Source organism: Vulpes lagopus, chromosome 16, assembly GCF_018345385.1.
Source record: "Vulpes lagopus strain Blue_001 chromosome 16, ASM1834538v1, whole genome shotgun sequence".
Classification (NCBI taxonomy): Eukaryota; Metazoa; Chordata; class Mammalia; order Carnivora; family Canidae; genus Vulpes; species Vulpes lagopus.
This window is the reverse complement of record NC_054839.1, coordinates 336,732-353,570: the sequence shown is the minus strand read 5'-3', so window position 1 is coordinate 353,570 and position 16,839 is coordinate 336,732. Positions and strand designations below refer to the sequence as shown.

The window sequence follows — 16,839 nt, the reverse complement described above, 5'->3', positions numbered from 1 at the left end:
TAACCCCATCCCCTCACCAGAGCTAGCCAGACTGGGTGGCCAGGTAGGAGCCAACCTGAGCCATCTCATTCTGGCTGCACAGTAGCAGCTCTGAATGTCTGCCCACTGGGAGCACATGGCGCCAGGTGTGCAGCCACCTTACCAGGCTTCGTAGGAGCTGGACTGGCGGAGCACGTTCAGTGGAACCCTCAGCTCTCCCAGAAACTCATCTCCAAATTTCAAGTTGCTGGCATTCCAGAGGTCAACTCTGAAAAACAGCCAATGGTACACAGATCTCAGTAAGGGATGACCTTGGGAGGGCAGGTGGGCAGCAGTGTTCCTTAGCTTCCCCAGGAGTGTCTGGGTTGGGATGGGGCCTTTAGTCCCTCAAGCTAGCCTCTGGCAAGAGAGTGACAGTGAGGACATCTGAAATGTGAGGTCAACGCAGGATGTGACTGTGGCATGAAGATGGTGGCTTCCCAGGGCCTCGGGGTGAGGGGGCTGCCCATCTTCTCAACAGCACAGGAAGACAGTGCAACGTGGATGGGATTCTCACTGCTCCTCTGATTTGGGGCCATGGAGACCCCAGAACCAGAGCTGAGAGTCTAAGACTGGTTCTCAGCACACTTGGTTGTCACAGGGAAACTTCTAAAAGGCTGTGCCAGCTCTCTGTGGCCCTGAAGTCCAAGCAGAGCCACGGGCATCACGGAAGGTACAGGAACACGTGTGTGTCAGGAACACACAGAGGAACAACGTCCCATGGCTCTTTGAGAATAAACAAAGGAAAATCCTTAATCTGCCACATGACACCTTAGCAGTAGGACAAAAGGTGGTCAGGCAGTCTTTTCCCCTTTTTAGTAAGAAAAACATTTAAAAACGGTTTTTGTTTGCTTAAAATACAACAGCTAAGACTTTATTGTCAAGTTTAAAGCCCAGTCTTGTATAAACACTTGTTTTTCTGAACAGGGAAGGGGAGCTGTGTGCTGAGGGCAGCCAGTGCACAGCCAAACCTCTAGCATGGCCCCGACCTTGATCGGGACTCTCAGACACTCTGCCTCTGGTTCAGTGTTTTGAAATGGAAGACTTAAAGCAGAAGCAGCTGAGACCTGTGTGTGGAGCCTGGCATCCCTCAGAGCTCGAAGCCACAGAGGGAGGCCTTAGGGCCTCCCTTAGGGGAGGGAAGGCCTTGGTCCCTGGCCCATGCCCCCAGCTGGACATCCACAGAATCCCAGGCAGGCCTCAGCTGGCTCAGGAAGCTCTGACCCTGCAGGAAACCAGACTGCAAAACCTGCCAGGTTCTGGCAATGTGGTCTGCCTGACAGGAAAGACCGCCCAGCTTATGGTCTCAACTGTCACTTGGTGCCTCCTACGGCTGCAGCTGGTGGGCAGAAGCCCCGGGGGCAGGAGGTGGGGAGACCCGCCAGAGCTGCTGCATCTGAACCCTGTCATCTTCCCCAGAGCACACACACCAACGGCTTTACCGTGGGGGCTCCGAGCAGCAGGAGCACGGGGCTGGGTGAGGCCGCCACGTGGACGGAGCCTCACACACTGAGCAGCTTCGAGCCCTTAACTCCTCTTAGAATGTGGCCTCAAAAAAGAAAAGAAAAAAAAAAAGAACATGGCCTCTAAAACCACATTTGTCCCTTGGGTAAGTACAGGTCCTCAGCCACTCCCCAGATTGCTGGCAAGTTCACAGCTCTTCCTTTCAACCAACCTCCGACGTCCTAGTGTTAAAATTACCAGAAAATTGGAAATCCCTTTCTTCCTGGTCCCGTATTTTCAGAAACAAACCAGAAAACAAACGGCAGAGGTGGGTTGAGACTATAGCCACCAGCTCAGAGCCTGGAGCCCCATGGCCACTGCTCACCGGATTTCAAGTTTGTCCACGTCTTCCTCCTCAAAGTCAAAGTGGGACTTCCGGTTGTAGCTGCACGGTCTGGTCACCTGGAGGGGCGGGAGCAAGGTTGTGTGCCAGCCTGTGAGGACCCCTGCCCACCACGAGCACCCCCACCTGGGGCAGAGCTGGTGTCCCAGGTCCCAGCCTCAGTGGTCTGGAGCCCCTTCTCCAGGGGGCTGTGCCTGCTGGTCTTCCCAGCACCATGGCCTCACCTTGTGAGCACCTGGGCCAGCTCCCTCTCCTCTCAGGCTCTCCACCTCTCTGCCCTGCATTCGCTCCTCCCCAACCTGCCCATCTCCCCATCTGGGTACCTCCAGCCACAGCCCAGCTTGGCCTCCACCTCCTCCCCTTGGAGCCCCCACCAGCTCTCCTCCCCCAGCACATGGGAGTCTTCCTACCACCTGCACCCCTGCCTACATCACCTCTCAGGCCCATGCTGGGAAACTTGAAGGGGACTCTGAAATGCCACCTCCTCTAGGAAGCCCCCCAGAGCCTCCACTGCCTGATGCAGCTTGCTGTCTGGCATCCAGCATGCTGGGCACAGGGTTTCTGCATTGTTCCCACTGTGTCTACTCAGTGAAGGAAGATGGTTTTCACAGAATTTTGAATACTTTCATTTAGATAGTGAGAGGTTTTTAGGTAAGTCTAGCCATTACCCTGGAAGAAAATGCTTTCCTGTTGAAACTCCTGTAGGAGGCATGTGCCGGCCCCAAGCCAAGCATAGGGACTCCAGAGGCTCAGCCTTACGCTGAGTCAGGGCTGTGGGGGTTGTTTGCAAACTGAAGCAGAAATGCAGAGAACCAAAACAGGGGATTTAGCTGTTAACAGGGCTCAGCCCTTTCGGTCTAAGACCAAAAACTCCAAGGTCCTGTGGTCTGAGGCCATGAGCGAGGCAGGTGTCAGGTGGGCCTGGCCAGCAGCACTCAGAGCCCAGGTCCAGACCTGCCCTGGGATCCTGCAGGATACAGGCCTACCCCGTGCTCACCTGTATCTGGGGCTTGTTAAATTCACCTACTGAGTTGAGACTGATGTTTTTACAGGGTGAACTGTAAGTCAATAGCACAGTCTCAGTAAGAAGCACCCAGGGCTGCGTGTCAGAGCCTGGGGAGCACATGCTGCAGGGAAAGCCCATGCTTTACCGTGTGCCATATTGACCTCAAGTTGGAAAGCACTGCCCAGCACGCTGGGCAGCTCAGACAAGGAAGGCTGTTGCTGCCTTTGTGTATAATTTGTATTAGAAACTGTTCTCTATCATCTGCTCCAGACGCCTTCCCTGTCTCCACAGCCTGGGCACGAATCCCCTGAGATGAGGCTGACCACATCCACTTCCTGCCTAATCTTGAGTTTCTTAAAAACCATTTTCTCCACTGGCTATGAAGCAAGAATGTCCTTCTGGGACAGAGAAGGGCACTGTGCCCTCCGTACAGCCGCCCAAGAAGCCTGGCTGCTGACCTACATGCGAGGGACCTGTGGGCTTCTGGACACGTTAGGAGTGGTCTAGGTCCTCTGCACGTGAGCTCCTTGATTCTAACCATCGCTCCAACTTCATTTACCAAAACGGCACCTTCTCACACCAATCTCATCTACATGTGGACGCTCAGCGTCCCAGACTGTACTGGAGGGTCACCGTCCTGGGAAGGCTTGTCCTTCTTCACCAGGAAGAACCGCCCTGAAGCCACTGACTCAACGGTCACTTGGCCACGTGCATGATCCTCTCCTGTACAGGCGGCTCTACCCAGTAGCCAAGTCATGCTTAGCCCCCCAGGACCTGGTGCATATGAAACATTCGAGAAAACTTTGTAGCTGCAAAGAGCATATGCCTAAATATATGACCTATGGTTCGTATTTAAGCTGAGGCAGCTGCCCTGTTTGCACGCTTTGGCCCTCATGCCCCCCATCCACCCAGTTTTGGTGGCTCACAATTCTGAGAGGCAGCCACAGGCTCTCCGTGTTCAAATGCATTTCCTCTTTTGCCCCAAAACCCCTCACTATCTCTGGTGAAACAAGCCTCCCTCCAGTGCTCAGGAAAGACTGGGGGAAGCAACCAAAAAACAAAATCCCACAGCAAACAATTAAATCCCCCCAACCCCCCCCCAAAAAAAACCCCCAAATACTGATAATTTGGGAGGTAAAACTCGCCAACTCAAACCCAAGGAAGCACCAAATGGCCTTTCTTCCCAGGGATGAGGAAAGGTCCTGGGACCCATGGATGCTGCAGGGAGCCACTGCCTGAGGCCCTTCAGAGCCACACTTCTCCCAAAGGATCTCAATGTGACATTGGTGGCACTAATACCAACCTCAAAATAAAATACTTCGTCAAACTGGGGGTTGTTGGTCTTCTTTTTCACTTTTGTCTTCTTTGCTTCCGATCTGTAATCAAGGAAGAAAGGTTGAGATTAAAACCAACACTGTTGACACCAAGTCTCTCTGGACCTTAAGACCGAGTGATCAAATGCACAAGTGACTTACTGCCTTTACTTATAAATATTTCTGTTTGTCTCCAACCCAGATGGTATACAAATCAGGACCCTTTACTGAGCCCAAAACACCCAAAGAGGAGAACACAGGGTTTTTTGTTTTTTTCACAAAGCACTTTAGGGCAATAGAGAAAATGAGAGTGGGTCAGGAGGACACTTCCCTCCTCACAGCCAGGCTGCATTTCTCTGGAACCCTCAGCATCATCATAGCTGACTGCAACTCACCATCATGGCCCAGAGGCAGTGGTAGGTGTGGGCAAAGATACTTGCCTGTATGGTCCTGCCAGTGTCACAGTAGCGTAAGGGTCACACTGCCCGTTCACGATGGGGAGGCCTTGGCACTCGAGGATGCTGAGAAGAGAGGTAGGGTGTCAGGAACAGGAGCTGAGGGGCCCAAAGGCCGTTTCTCGAGGGCTCTGAAGCCCCCCACAGGGCCAAGAGCCAGGAGTTCTGTGTGCTGCTGGCACCAGCTGCCCAGAAGCTCCTAACAAGCAGCAGTGGGTGCTGCCCTGACCGATTAGTAGTCAGAAAGCATTTGGGGCAGGAAGAAGTGTGTGCTGCATTCAGGACAAGGCTGTCTTAGCCGAGGATGACACGGTCCTAGGGACTTGTGTGAGTGATGCCACCGATTCATTTCCTGGGAACCAGCAGTAGCAAGAGCTTTCCGTGGCTCATGAATTTACCTCTCCCACAACCTGACAAAGTAGCTGCTGTGGCACATCGTGTTACAGGTGTGAAAACGGTGGCCCCAACAACCAACTGGGCTTTCGGGTCCAGCCTGGGCACAACCCCCATGCCACACATGCCTCTCGGCTACAGAGGGCACCCCAATCTCAGATTTACTCGTGCCTGGTCCCTCCTGTGGGTCCCAGTACAACAGTCCTGGCTCAGGTCTCTTTAAATTCTGGAGCAGAGCTGGTTATGCAATTTATGTGACCATCCTTTCCACTTATTCTGTCATCACTGTCATCCCTGGGTATGCTTCTGTGGGCTGCTCCTTTGGGTCGTGCTCAGGTCATCCTGCTCCTGGCCTGCCGGTTTTGAGCACATGCTGGATGTTGAGAATTTCAGGTTGCTGACTTTCTGGGTCTTGTGCTAGCTGGCGGTTAAGGTTCTCTGGGTACAGACTGGTCACGGCCATTCCTGTTTGAGGCTGTGTCAGGGGCTGTGTGGCGCCCCCAGGGGCTATGCTGAGCCCCGAGTGGGAGCAAGGATCTCCACCGCACTGGCGGATACGCAGGTGCCTCTGAGCCATACGAGAGCCCCGTACCCACAGACCCCATGCTCTGTCCAGACCCATGGCACTAGCCCGACATATCCATATTGGCTTGTGCAGTATGCAGGCCTCCTCCTCTCCGGAAAACACTGCAGTGGCCTCTCCCCACCCACCACAGGACAAAACCAGGGCCACTGCGGCCCGTGTCTGCCTCCCTTGTCTGGGGTCACAGAGTTCAAATGCCAATTGCCCAACATCCAGAATGTCCCACCAGTACAGCACCAGCTCGTCCGCGGTCTGTGGGAGGAGAGGGGGTCTGGGTCCCAGTATTCCAACATGGCAGGAAGCAGAAGCTCTACTCCCGAAGAGGAACGGTGTGGCAACTTAGATGCAGGATCACATCCCCTCAGACGGCTGCATGCTCGTTTCTCTTGCCATCAGGAAGTCAGAGAATAACCAGCTGCCCCATTGCTCCATCAGCCAAGCGATGTGAACTGCTTGTGCCTCTCTTGGGAAGGATTTAGCTTCCAACATTTCCCAGAACATGTCTCTCCAGTTGAGGATTTTGTTTCCTTCGTGGTGCTTACGGCCCTTGGAGCTGGTGCCACACAGGTCCCACACCTGGCAGCTTTCTACATTTCTCATTTCTCCATGAGTTTCCCTGAAACCTCTGCTAGACGAGGTTGAACCTTAGGGGTCACTTCGTTACTTCTGTTAGCCTTACCTAATACTTTCAACTCTTACTTGATGAAATATTTCTGGGTTTCTCTCCAGATTACTGACTTGGTCTTTGGTTATCTTCCTTCATTAATTCATTAAAGAAATACTGATTTATCCATTACATCATCATGAAACAAACATTCGTGTAGATCTTATGCAGCCCAGGCATTTCTCTAGGAACGGAGCAGCCTGAGCTCAGGTCTGATCATTGGCGCAGCAGCAACAGCAAGATGGTAAACACAGAACATGCAATTGTCACACCCAGCCACGTGAGGGAAGAAGGAAACTAGATATGACAACAGAGGAGCACAAGGTGGTAGTTGGGGGCCTCAGGCTGGAGTCTGAAGGACAAACGGGGCGGGGGGGTGGATCCCGCAGCAGATCTGAGATGGTGGGGAAACAGCCTGCTCAGGACAGGGCAGCAAGGCCCACACCCACCCCTGGGGCCAACGACCCCAGTTTAACACAAACACCTTTTTTATTACATTCACTTGTTGCTCAAGAAGGTTTAGATGGTTTTGGATCCTCAGACATGACGGCTTTTCATGGCCAGGAACCAGATGGCATCACTAAGCATCAAAGTGAAAGCAAGTGTTCCCACACCTACGTCCTAGAGAAGCATCACCAGACACAGGGCAGCAGCCTGTACAACCCCCCCAGCAACCATGGGAATGTCCCTGCCTTGCCTCCTCCCACATGACCTATTGTCTAACGCAAAGCAGTTCCCGGGATACCGAGCCCACCTACACAGTCACTGTAGAGGGAAAACCTAGCACCCTCCATCGGTGTGCCGACCATGCAACTGAGGTAAGGGCGTCCAACCCCCGCCTCGCTCACCTGGGGCGGCAGGCACCTGCAGGTGGGCTAGGGCTGCCCGGCCACACAGCCCCCTCTCACCACACTCCACACACAGGGCATCTCTCCAGGCTTATTCTCTTGCAAACAACTTCAACCCCTGCTTCGGAATGTTCCAGGTAAATTAGGGAAAGGAGTAAAATATTTACTACGCTGCCTATTCCTGTGTCCTGGGAAGGACACTGTGACACAGCGACACAGTCAACTAATCTGGAGTCCAAGGCATCAAGTATAATACTTACACGTATATAACATTTATAGGATTTTACATTCAAACTGACCTTGAAAACGCGGTTATGCCTTGCAGCTAGAACAGTAACAGCCTATTGGCTATGTTTTCTTTTTCTAACTCCCCAGTAATAGTAAATAATATCTTTATTGGATTTGAAATGCTGTCAGAAACTTGAAAACAGGTAATTCCTCACTTGGATATACCTCAAGGGGGAGGTTCCCATAGCCTGGCTGTCAGCACTGAGCCTAGCCCCCCAGCAGCAGGACTCCAACCTCTGGTCAGAGGGGCTGCCCAGTGGCATCTATGGGGATGTCAAGCCCTGAGCCCAGCCCCCCAGCAGCAGGACCCCACCCCCAGTTAGGAGGGGCTGCCCAGTGGGCATCTACAGGGCTGCTGACAGGCTTCTCATCTGCTGGTGAGATGGTGGAGCTTGGAAGTGGAAAAGCGCAGGAGCCCTCACTTTCGGATAAAGCGGGTGGCCACAGGAGACCCAAGGAGACACTGTCCTTCAGGGACAAGGAAGAAGGTGAGTAAAGGTCTGTTGCAATGCCAGCCAGCAGATGGTGCACATGCATCATCTTTCCCACTCATCTCCTGGCACCAAAAGTGGCTGCAGGTCTCCCACAGGAATGAGTGTTGTGAATGAAGGTGATGTGGAGTCATAACATGCTGTCCACTCACCCCAGCCCACACTCCAATGGTCTTGGGGGCCCAGCAGATGGCTCAGAACCCCAACCCTGTGCTCAACAGGCCAGCTCCCAACCACCAGGCTCCTCTAACGCTCCTCCAGTGAATGAAATGTAGATGTGCCACAGGATAACGTTCCTCCCCTGCTAGAACGCAGGCCCCAGGAGGCTCGAGACAGTCCTCGGCACCTAACAGGGGCTCATGAAATATTTCTGAACAAATGGTTACAAAGGTCTACTAATCTTTGTTAGGGAAGGAAAGCATGAGTTACAGCCCCTGCGTGCAGGCTTGAGATCTCCTTGGAAAGAAGCCATGCACATGAACAGACACCCATCCGAGGTCAGAGGGGCAGATGCCACATCCACAGACAGGGATAGTGGGTCACCAAACCACCTGGGCCTCAGTCAAGCGTCCAGGACAGCACATGTGGACATATGAGGGAACAGCATGAAAAAGAGTTATAGTCAGGAAAGGATAGGGAGGCTTGTGTGAGCACGTCCAGTATGTCCTCTGCCCACACAACCACAAGGAGGCTCGGTGCCGATGGCACCACCTGGGGAAAGGCTCCACTTGCCATCCAGGCAGTCAGGGAGAGGTGACATTCTGCCCACCGGTTGCTGGGAAAGCCGGTGGATAATACTACCAGCCAAAGGGAGGCCACATTAAGGGTGGTGAGCGTCCAGGGACTCTGCAGGGAACACTGGGACGCCCCCAGTCCAGGACTACAAGCACTCCCAGGGCCACCTGCAGTCTGGGGAAGGTAGACAAGGCCTCCCCTTGCTCTTCAGGCAGCTGGGAAGGGTGTACCCACAACAGAGAGGGACAGGCTGAGAAACAGAACTCAACCCTGCAGAATGCCCTAGGCCCCCCATGAAAGAATGTCCCTGGCGGGGTAAGAGGTGAGAAGAGCCCAGAAGGACCTGACAGTCCAGGAACCATTGGGCCCACAGGCTGGGAGGTGGTCCTCAAACAGATGTGGCCTTATTCGGAAAAGGTCTTTTGCAGATGTAATCAAGCTAAGGATCTTGAGATGATAAGCTTCTCCTGGATCCAGGATGGGCCCTAAACCCACTGACTAGAGTTCTTACAGGAGGGAGATTTCATAGACGCAGTGGAGAGGGTCACAGGAAGAGGCAGGCAGAGGGGAGAAGGGCGCCCTGCATCCCAGGAGCTGGAACAGGGAGGAGGGGGTGGGACCCTGAAGTTTCTGGAGGGAGTGTGGCCCAGCCAGACTTCAGGTCGGGCCTTCAGAACTGTGATAAATAAATTCCTGTTGTTTTAAAACACTTGAGACTGTGGTGTTTGGCTAGAGCAGCCCTCATACCTCACACTGCCACAACGAGGGGGTGCCGTGTGTCGGGAGGCTAAGAACAGGTCCAGGTGGTACACGCAGGCCGTATCTGTCCCCAGCACTTTCCAGTGAGGGAAGGGGGAGAAGTCAGGTGCTGCTTAGCAGGAGGAGGGCATGAGGCGATTCCCAGGCCAGTGGGGACCCCACTGGAACAAAGCTGCTTCTGCCTAACTGACTTCTCGTCAGCGCACCAGCCTTGCTCTGAATTTTCCCAAGCCCATAACACACTGTGAGGTTGGCTCAAGCCTGTGCTAACCTCTGAGAGGACCCGTATAAACAGCATGTGTGATACTGCACAGATGCCAGCACAGACATTACTGCTCCGATTTTATACAAGGACATGACAACAGAGGTCACAAGTCTGGGAACAAGCACTAGCTCTGGACACCAGGATTCCGGGTCCAGAGCCTTCTGCACCTCATCACCTGTGGAGCGTCCATAATCTTCTGTTCCATCCCACAGCAGCATCATCTGTGGGAAGTCCCAGGTACACAGGGCAGACTTAGCTCTAAGAAAGAAGGTGGTAAAATACAAATGGGACTGAAGTGTCAGAGGACAAAATGCAGCTATAAATGCCCAAACTAAAAAAAGAAAAAGATCACAAATCAATAACCCAAACTTCCAGCTTAGGAAACCAAAAACAGAAGAGCAAAGAGCCCACACAGGCCACCTGAAGGTAAGGAAGCAGAGCAAAGAGGGAAACCAAGGACATAGAAGTGCGGCCTTCGAAGATATCCACAAACTCGACACATCTGTAGCCAGGCTAACCAAGAAAAACAGACTCAAATTACTGACATCAGCCATGAAAGGGAGACATTCTAACGATCTTAGAGAAACAAGGTCATTTTTTAAAAAGCTTACAGAATAGCTGAGCAAATGGATAGACGATGTTTTGGGGTTGGAAGGGCTCATCTGGCTAATTCCCCAAACTGATGTGCAGATTCAGTACGGCTGCTATGTTTGCAGAAAGGATAACATGTTGATCCTGAAACTCATATGGAAATGAAAAGAGTTCAGGGCAGCCGAAGAGTTAGGAAAGAGTGACCAAGATGGGAGGTCAAGATGGAAGATTTCAGAACCTCCTATGATCCCAAGTGGCCACAGCTGTGGGGGACCAGCATGGCAGTCACTGGCACAGAACAGAGTTTACCAATAAATGTACCCATTTGTAGGCCAGGGATTTCCAACAAAAATGCAAAACAATTTGCTGGGAAAAAGGAACCTTCCTACAAATGGTGCCGAGACAGCAGGATATTCAAAAGCAAAGGAGATAATGCTGACCCCTACCTAACACCATACATAAAAAATTAATTCCAAATGTACTGAGAACCTGAAGATGAGAACTAAAACTGTGGAAATGTTAGAAGGAAAGCACAGGTGTCAATGTGACCCCAGAGTAGGAAAAGGTCTCTTAAAAATCTGTATAAACAGGAAACAACGGATGAGGCGGATCAAGATTGAAGACTCTTGTTTTACAAAGAATGTGATCAAGAAAGTGAACATAATAGGACAAAAGATGTTTCCAAGTTATGTATGTGACAACAGGCTGGCATCCAGAATATACAGAAGATTCTTGCAATTTAATAAAAAAATATTAATAACCAATGAGAAAATCAGTAAAGGACAGAAAAGATGGTCCCATCACGGCGTGAAACCAACACTTCCGCACACCCACCAGGAGGCTGCAGAACCCAATGAGCATCGTGGGCAAGCCCAGGCAGAGGAACCGGATCATGCTGCTGGCACTGTGAGAACCTATCGGGAGCTTGCTGAGGCTTAAACACAGTCCAGATACCACACTGGTTCTCCTATGTCTCGCGCCCAAGAGAAATGAACACAAGTCTGTACAGATGCTTGTATGGGAACGTTCACAGCAGTCGTCTTCACAACAGGCAAACATCTATCAGTGGAGGACGGGTGGGACAACCAAGGACATGATTCAGCGCCGGCATGACGGGAACCCTGACACCTGCCAGGGCATGGGTGAGCCCTGAAGATGGCACGTTCAGTGACAGAAGCCAGGCACAATAAACCACATGTCATGCGGGTTCATTCACGTAAAACGTCCAGAATGGGCAACCCCACAGAAGCAGAGCAGCAGTTGTCGGGGGCTGAGGAGCATGGGGCCCATCAGGGAACAGGATTTCATCTTCAGGGTGATGAGATGTTCTGGAACTGGACGTGGTTAGCGTGAGGATTGTGCCAGAAGTCTGCCTTTGAAAATCCTGAATTTTATGGTAAAAGGTATTTCTTAGTGAAAGAAAAATCGACAGGGGGTGGCTAAGTGAAGAAAGGCAGGCCACTGGTGTCTCAGACACTTGGGGGACATGAGCCCTGGGGGTCTCTGTGCGTTCCTCCGCTCTTCCTCACCGCATCCCTATGAGAGGCCTGTCTGCTCGGGGTTTGAACAGAGTTGGACTGGCGTGTGTGACAGCATGTGCACTCAGCAACCAACTCCGTTCTTTGCCTGGCCCGGTCCATTCTGCCCCCACCGCTAATGGATACTCCTATTCCATGGGAGCCTCCGCTGAAAAGGCCCTACATCGGAGGCTCCTGGGTGGCTCGGAGGTTGGGCATCTACCTTTGGCTCAGGTCGCGATCCCAGGGTCCTGGGATTTAGTCCCATATCAGACTCCCTTCGGAGAGCCTGCTTCTCCCTCTGCCTATGTCTCTGCCCCTCTGTGTCCTCATGAATAAGTAAATAAAGTCTTAAAAAAAAAAAAAAGCTGAAAGTTGTTTTGGAACAAGGAATAACCCTATAAATAAACAAGAAAACAGGCAACTCTCATCACTGCTACAGGGTCTGAGAGCAGCTATTTTTCGGAGAATGGCAGCACCGATGAAGGAAAGGATGAGTTTGGTGTGTCCTACTGTGCATCCCATGCCATGTCCTGTATAGGTTCCCACACACATCCATGTCCCACGGTGACAGCCCCGCAGCCTCAACTGACCAGACAATGAACTGGAAAAGTGCAGTAGGCAGCGAGGCAGGCCCCGGGGTGGACACAGGGTGGAACTCCTCTCATGCCACACCCCAGGACATGATAGAGGAAACACAAGCCTAACACAGGACTCGGGGTCTCGGCCCAAGGAAAGAGCATTACCCGAGCTCACCGAAGCCCTTGCTCGCCAGAGATGGTGAAAGGATGAATTTGGGAAGCATCTCTGCAAAGACGAAGGAAGCTGGAGCGTCTGGTCCCTCTCACGGTCCTGAGTACCAGAGGATGGCTTCTGCACACCCTCCCTTTCCCTTCTCAGAGGCCTCACTTGGGAACATGCAGGCCACAGAGGGAAGGCCTGAGCGTACCCGTGACAGCCGCTTGCAGGATCCCTGATGCCTGCAAGTGTCGTTAGTGGGGGGGGGACGGACATATGTGGCACCCACGGCGCAGGAAGCAAAAGATGGGGCCCCTGAGACCTCACTGTGGTCAGAGGTCCACCCTCTGACCACCCACCTCTCAGCCTCCTCCAGACAATCTGTGGGGTCCATGACCCTAAATGTCGAGAGCTCACGACAAGGTCTGGGGACCATGTGTAGACACATGCACTGAAGCCCACACTCACCAAGCGTTATGGGGTAGACGGAGGTCTGTGGTTGGGCCCCAGGTCCACACACCAGCACACAGATCCCTCCTGTGTCCCGCCTGGGGCCAGACGGCGACCTCTGCCTACATGTCTGCCTGACTGTGGCCGTCTGCAGAAGCCAAATGTGTTACCTCAGGGACAAACACCTGCTTTATTGAGGACATGAGGAAGGATGTGCCAAAACCTCTAAAAACAATGTGATCATGGGGAATCCTGGAGGCTGGCAATTCTGATTCATTTGTCTGAAAAACCACCACCCATCCCACTCCCTGGGGGGCACTGCTCCTGGGAAGACCGGCTGTCATGTCTTACCGTGCAGCCAGCTTGTGGCAGACGACACCCGTGTCAGTGATGACCTCACTCAGGCGCAGCTCCAGGTGGACCTTGCCCTGAAAGGCACAAGGACAGAGGGTCACAAAAGGATGGCCATGAGCAGGGAAGAGCACCCAGAGCCTCGGCCCACAGATGTGAAGCTGAGCCCGACCCCTGTGGCATCCACAGCACTTCCCCGACCCTAGTCAGGCCGCAGAAACCAGGGCAGGCTCGTCTCAGAAGAAAGGTCAAAACGCTCAAGAAAAAGGTACTGGAGAAAGCAGCCTCCCAACACTTTGCTCACTTGCTTTAGGATGTACCCCTTCATACATAAGCTTGTGTGGACACCCGAGTCCTGGGGCAGGCGTGGGCGTCCCCCCGTAGGAACTTAGTGTTCATGTACACTTCTGAAGGAGATGGACTTGAGCACAGGTGGCTGGACTTTTGAGAGCAAGACCAGTGCTGTGTTTCTGCCTGTGTCTGTGTCTGCACAAAGGTCAGACCAGCTGGAGGACCAACCAGGTTACCAGGGGTCAGGGCTCAGGGGCGGGGGCAGGGGGCACAAGGCCTATGAAGAAGAGAAGCCCGCTCCCTCCAAACTATCCAACAGCAGCCCGTGTGACACAAGACATGTTTATATGAGCACACACTACAACGTTAAAATTCACACTTTGTAGCTGAAGCCCAACACCAGGCCTGACTCACTACCCCGAGGTTAAGACCTGAGCTGAGATCAAGAGTCTGATGCTCAATGACTGAGCCACCCTTTGGCACCCCAAAATTAACACTCTCTTTAGTTAGAAAGGGAGACTGAACTGGATAATGTCCGACATCCATTCTGAGTAAAACTTCTAGCCTGCAGCTTGGGGAGGGCCTTCCAAGATTGCCTTGTCCCAGAGAACCCAGGGTACCAAGCGCATGGACAAATGGATGGGCCCTGGGAAGGCTGCCTTGTCCAGGATAACTCAGGGTGCCAGGCAGATGGATGGACAGGCCCTGGGAGGCTGCCTTGTCCCAGGAGAACCCAGGGTGCCAGGCAGATGGATGGATGGACAGGCCAAGGGAACGTGGGCAGTATACTCAGCGGTGCCCCTAGCGGCCTCCTGAGTCGGCTCCTCTGAACACCGTGGCCACTGCGGGTCTCCTATGGCTTCCCAGACACCTGCAGAGCTCCCTGCCAGCCTTGCAGCATGGAGGCCAGCCCCTTGGGTATCTGGCTTGCCCACGACTTTGACAGGGGAGACCTGATGTGCAGGAGGAAGCCGGGCACTGTAGCCTCAGGGTGCCCACCCCTCCTTGTTGTGAGTAAGACCAAGCACTGCCCTTTCTGAGCCTTCCCATCACCTGCAGGACCAGTGGCCTTAGGAGGGGGCAGCGAGACCTCCTGGATGGCAGGACCAGACCAGCCTCACACCTGTGTGCCCCTGGGCAACACCTAGTACCCAGAGCAGACTCTGTGAGCACCGGGGGCTCTGACTGGTCCGCGCCGCACGCGGACCTCCAGGGTGCTCACCGAGTGGCGTGCATACCAAGAGCAGCCAACTTCCCGAGGGAACCAATGGGCCAGTTCCTACAGAGCCCTGGCAGCTTCTGCCTCGCCGTACCCCTCATCCAACAGAGGTGCACACCGCAGGCTCCCTGGTGCATCACCTCCTGGCCCGCGTAGCTGGGAGAAGGCAGCCTCCGCACCAGGAGGCTCTGCAGATGGAGCCAGCACCCTGGCCACGCCCTGGGGAGCTGGCTCCCGGCACTCCTTTCACTGAGCCAGGCTGGGCGCAGGGCTCCCAAAGCATCTCATGGGGCAGACACCACCACTCTGCTGAGGCCAAGGGCGACCGGCAGCCTCCCTCCAAACCAGATGCAGGGTGAAGGCTCAGGACAAAAGCCCAGGACGAGTCACAGGCTCTTCACCTGTTCTTCAAAGGGCCCACCCCAAGTCTTTCTTGGCTCAATTTTAAGACTGGCAGCGGCCATCCCAAAGGCCACATCACACTTTCTTTTCACTAGGCTCTGGGAAGGGAGAGAATGTGTCTGGCTCAGGCGGACCCCCCAGCGAGGACAACCTGCGACCAGTTTCCTGTTTTTCCCAGAAGAGCACGGACACATCCGCACCACAGAGCCCGTGGCCGCTGCGCTTCCTCTGAGGGTAAGCACTTCCTTACCGACGGGGCAGATCGTGTCAGCCACCACCTCTGGACACTTGGGAGACGACTGTACTAGGGAGCAAAACGGTACAAGCATTGCACGTTGCTGAAAGGACCCTGGCCCTGCCCCCCAGAAACGAACCAGGAGCTCTGTGGTTCACCAGTGCACATCTGTCCTCATGTAGGCAGGCCGCTGGCATGGGTGTGCCCCGTGCCAGAGGGTGACACACCATGTCCCTCACAAACAACCTGCCGCAAACACCTCCGCCCAAGGGGCCAGGCCACACCCTGCCCCTCAGGGCAGGCAGGAAGTGTGGCTTCTACAGCATGACACCCACTGAACTCCACCCACTGCCACTGAAAAATCTGAGCCTGTGCTTATCCTGACCTCCACCACCAGCGAGGTCGTCGCAGGCCTCCAGGTGGAGCGGAAGGCAGAAGGGGCAGCGGGGCTCCGGGCAGCACCCAGAGCCCAGGCGGGGGCAGGATGGCCCTGACCAGGTGGGCTTGGACCCCGCAGGCATCCCTGTGTCTGTGAGAACAGAAGAGTCTTAGGTGCATTCCCAAGGCTGATTGAATGGTTTCCCCCTTTGATTTAAGGTGAATGATGATATCACAGGGCCCAAACAGCGGCTGGGAGGTGAACAGCGCCCGAGCCCGGGCACCGGCTGCAGCTTCAGCCCATGCCATCAGATCACTCATCTGCTCTCAGAACAGCATGAGGGAACTGGACTCGGTGGCACAAAACAGTTTGGAAGTCCCCAAATACTCGAAGATGAAACAGCGTACCACCCAGTCCAAAGAGGCCAAAGAAAAAGTCTCCAGAGAAGCTGAGATATTTTTAATTCATTTCTTTTTTGTAAATGAAAATGAAATTAAAACTTATCATAACATGTGGGATGCGGTGAGAGCAGTGCTTATGGGGACATTTATAGCAGCGACTGCACACGTTCACAAGGAAAGATCTAGCGTCAGTAACATCAAGACACCAGCAGAAACAAAAGAATCAGAGCAGAAATCAAACAGATTCAATCTCTAGCCAAGCTAAGAAGCTGGAGAACACAAATCACTAATAATGGGATGAGAGAGGGGGCGTCCTGTGGGATCGGGGACCGTGGCTCCCAACACCACCACCCTTGTCCACAAGAGCGCCCCCCTCCAGGCACACTGTCAGCTCCCCAACCATAACAGATGCAAGGACCCGCCAGGTGGGGCAAGGACGTGGGACTTCCTCCAACTTTCTGCTCAACTTTCTGCAACATGAAATGGCTTGAAAAATAAGGTTTACTAATTTAAAAAGAAAAAAGCACCAGTGGTTCACACACATTTTCCTCAGGAAAGCGGCAGACATCAGATCCCTGGCCTGCAGAGGAGGCCCTGGCCA

The 16,839-nt window shown here is 53.5% G+C and overlaps 1 protein-coding gene across 1 annotated transcript in view; it reads right to left on the bottom strand.

The window, feature by feature from the left end:
• The window catches only part of RASA3 (RAS p21 protein activator 3), a 108,057-nt gene that overhangs the window by 21,202 nt on the left and 70,016 nt on the right, over nucleotides 1-16,839 (bottom strand). The window contains exons 5-9 of the mRNA XM_041731016.1: nucleotides 13,312-13,388; nucleotides 4,624-4,704; nucleotides 4,174-4,246; nucleotides 1,847-1,923; nucleotides 143-247 (exon numbers count right to left, since the gene is read on the bottom strand). Coding sequence (XP_041586950.1) covers nucleotides 143-247; nucleotides 1,847-1,923; nucleotides 4,174-4,246; nucleotides 4,624-4,704; nucleotides 13,312-13,388 — 413 coding nt within the window. The remainder of the gene's footprint in view (nucleotides 1-142; nucleotides 248-1,846; nucleotides 1,924-4,173; nucleotides 4,247-4,623; nucleotides 4,705-13,311; nucleotides 13,389-16,839) is intronic.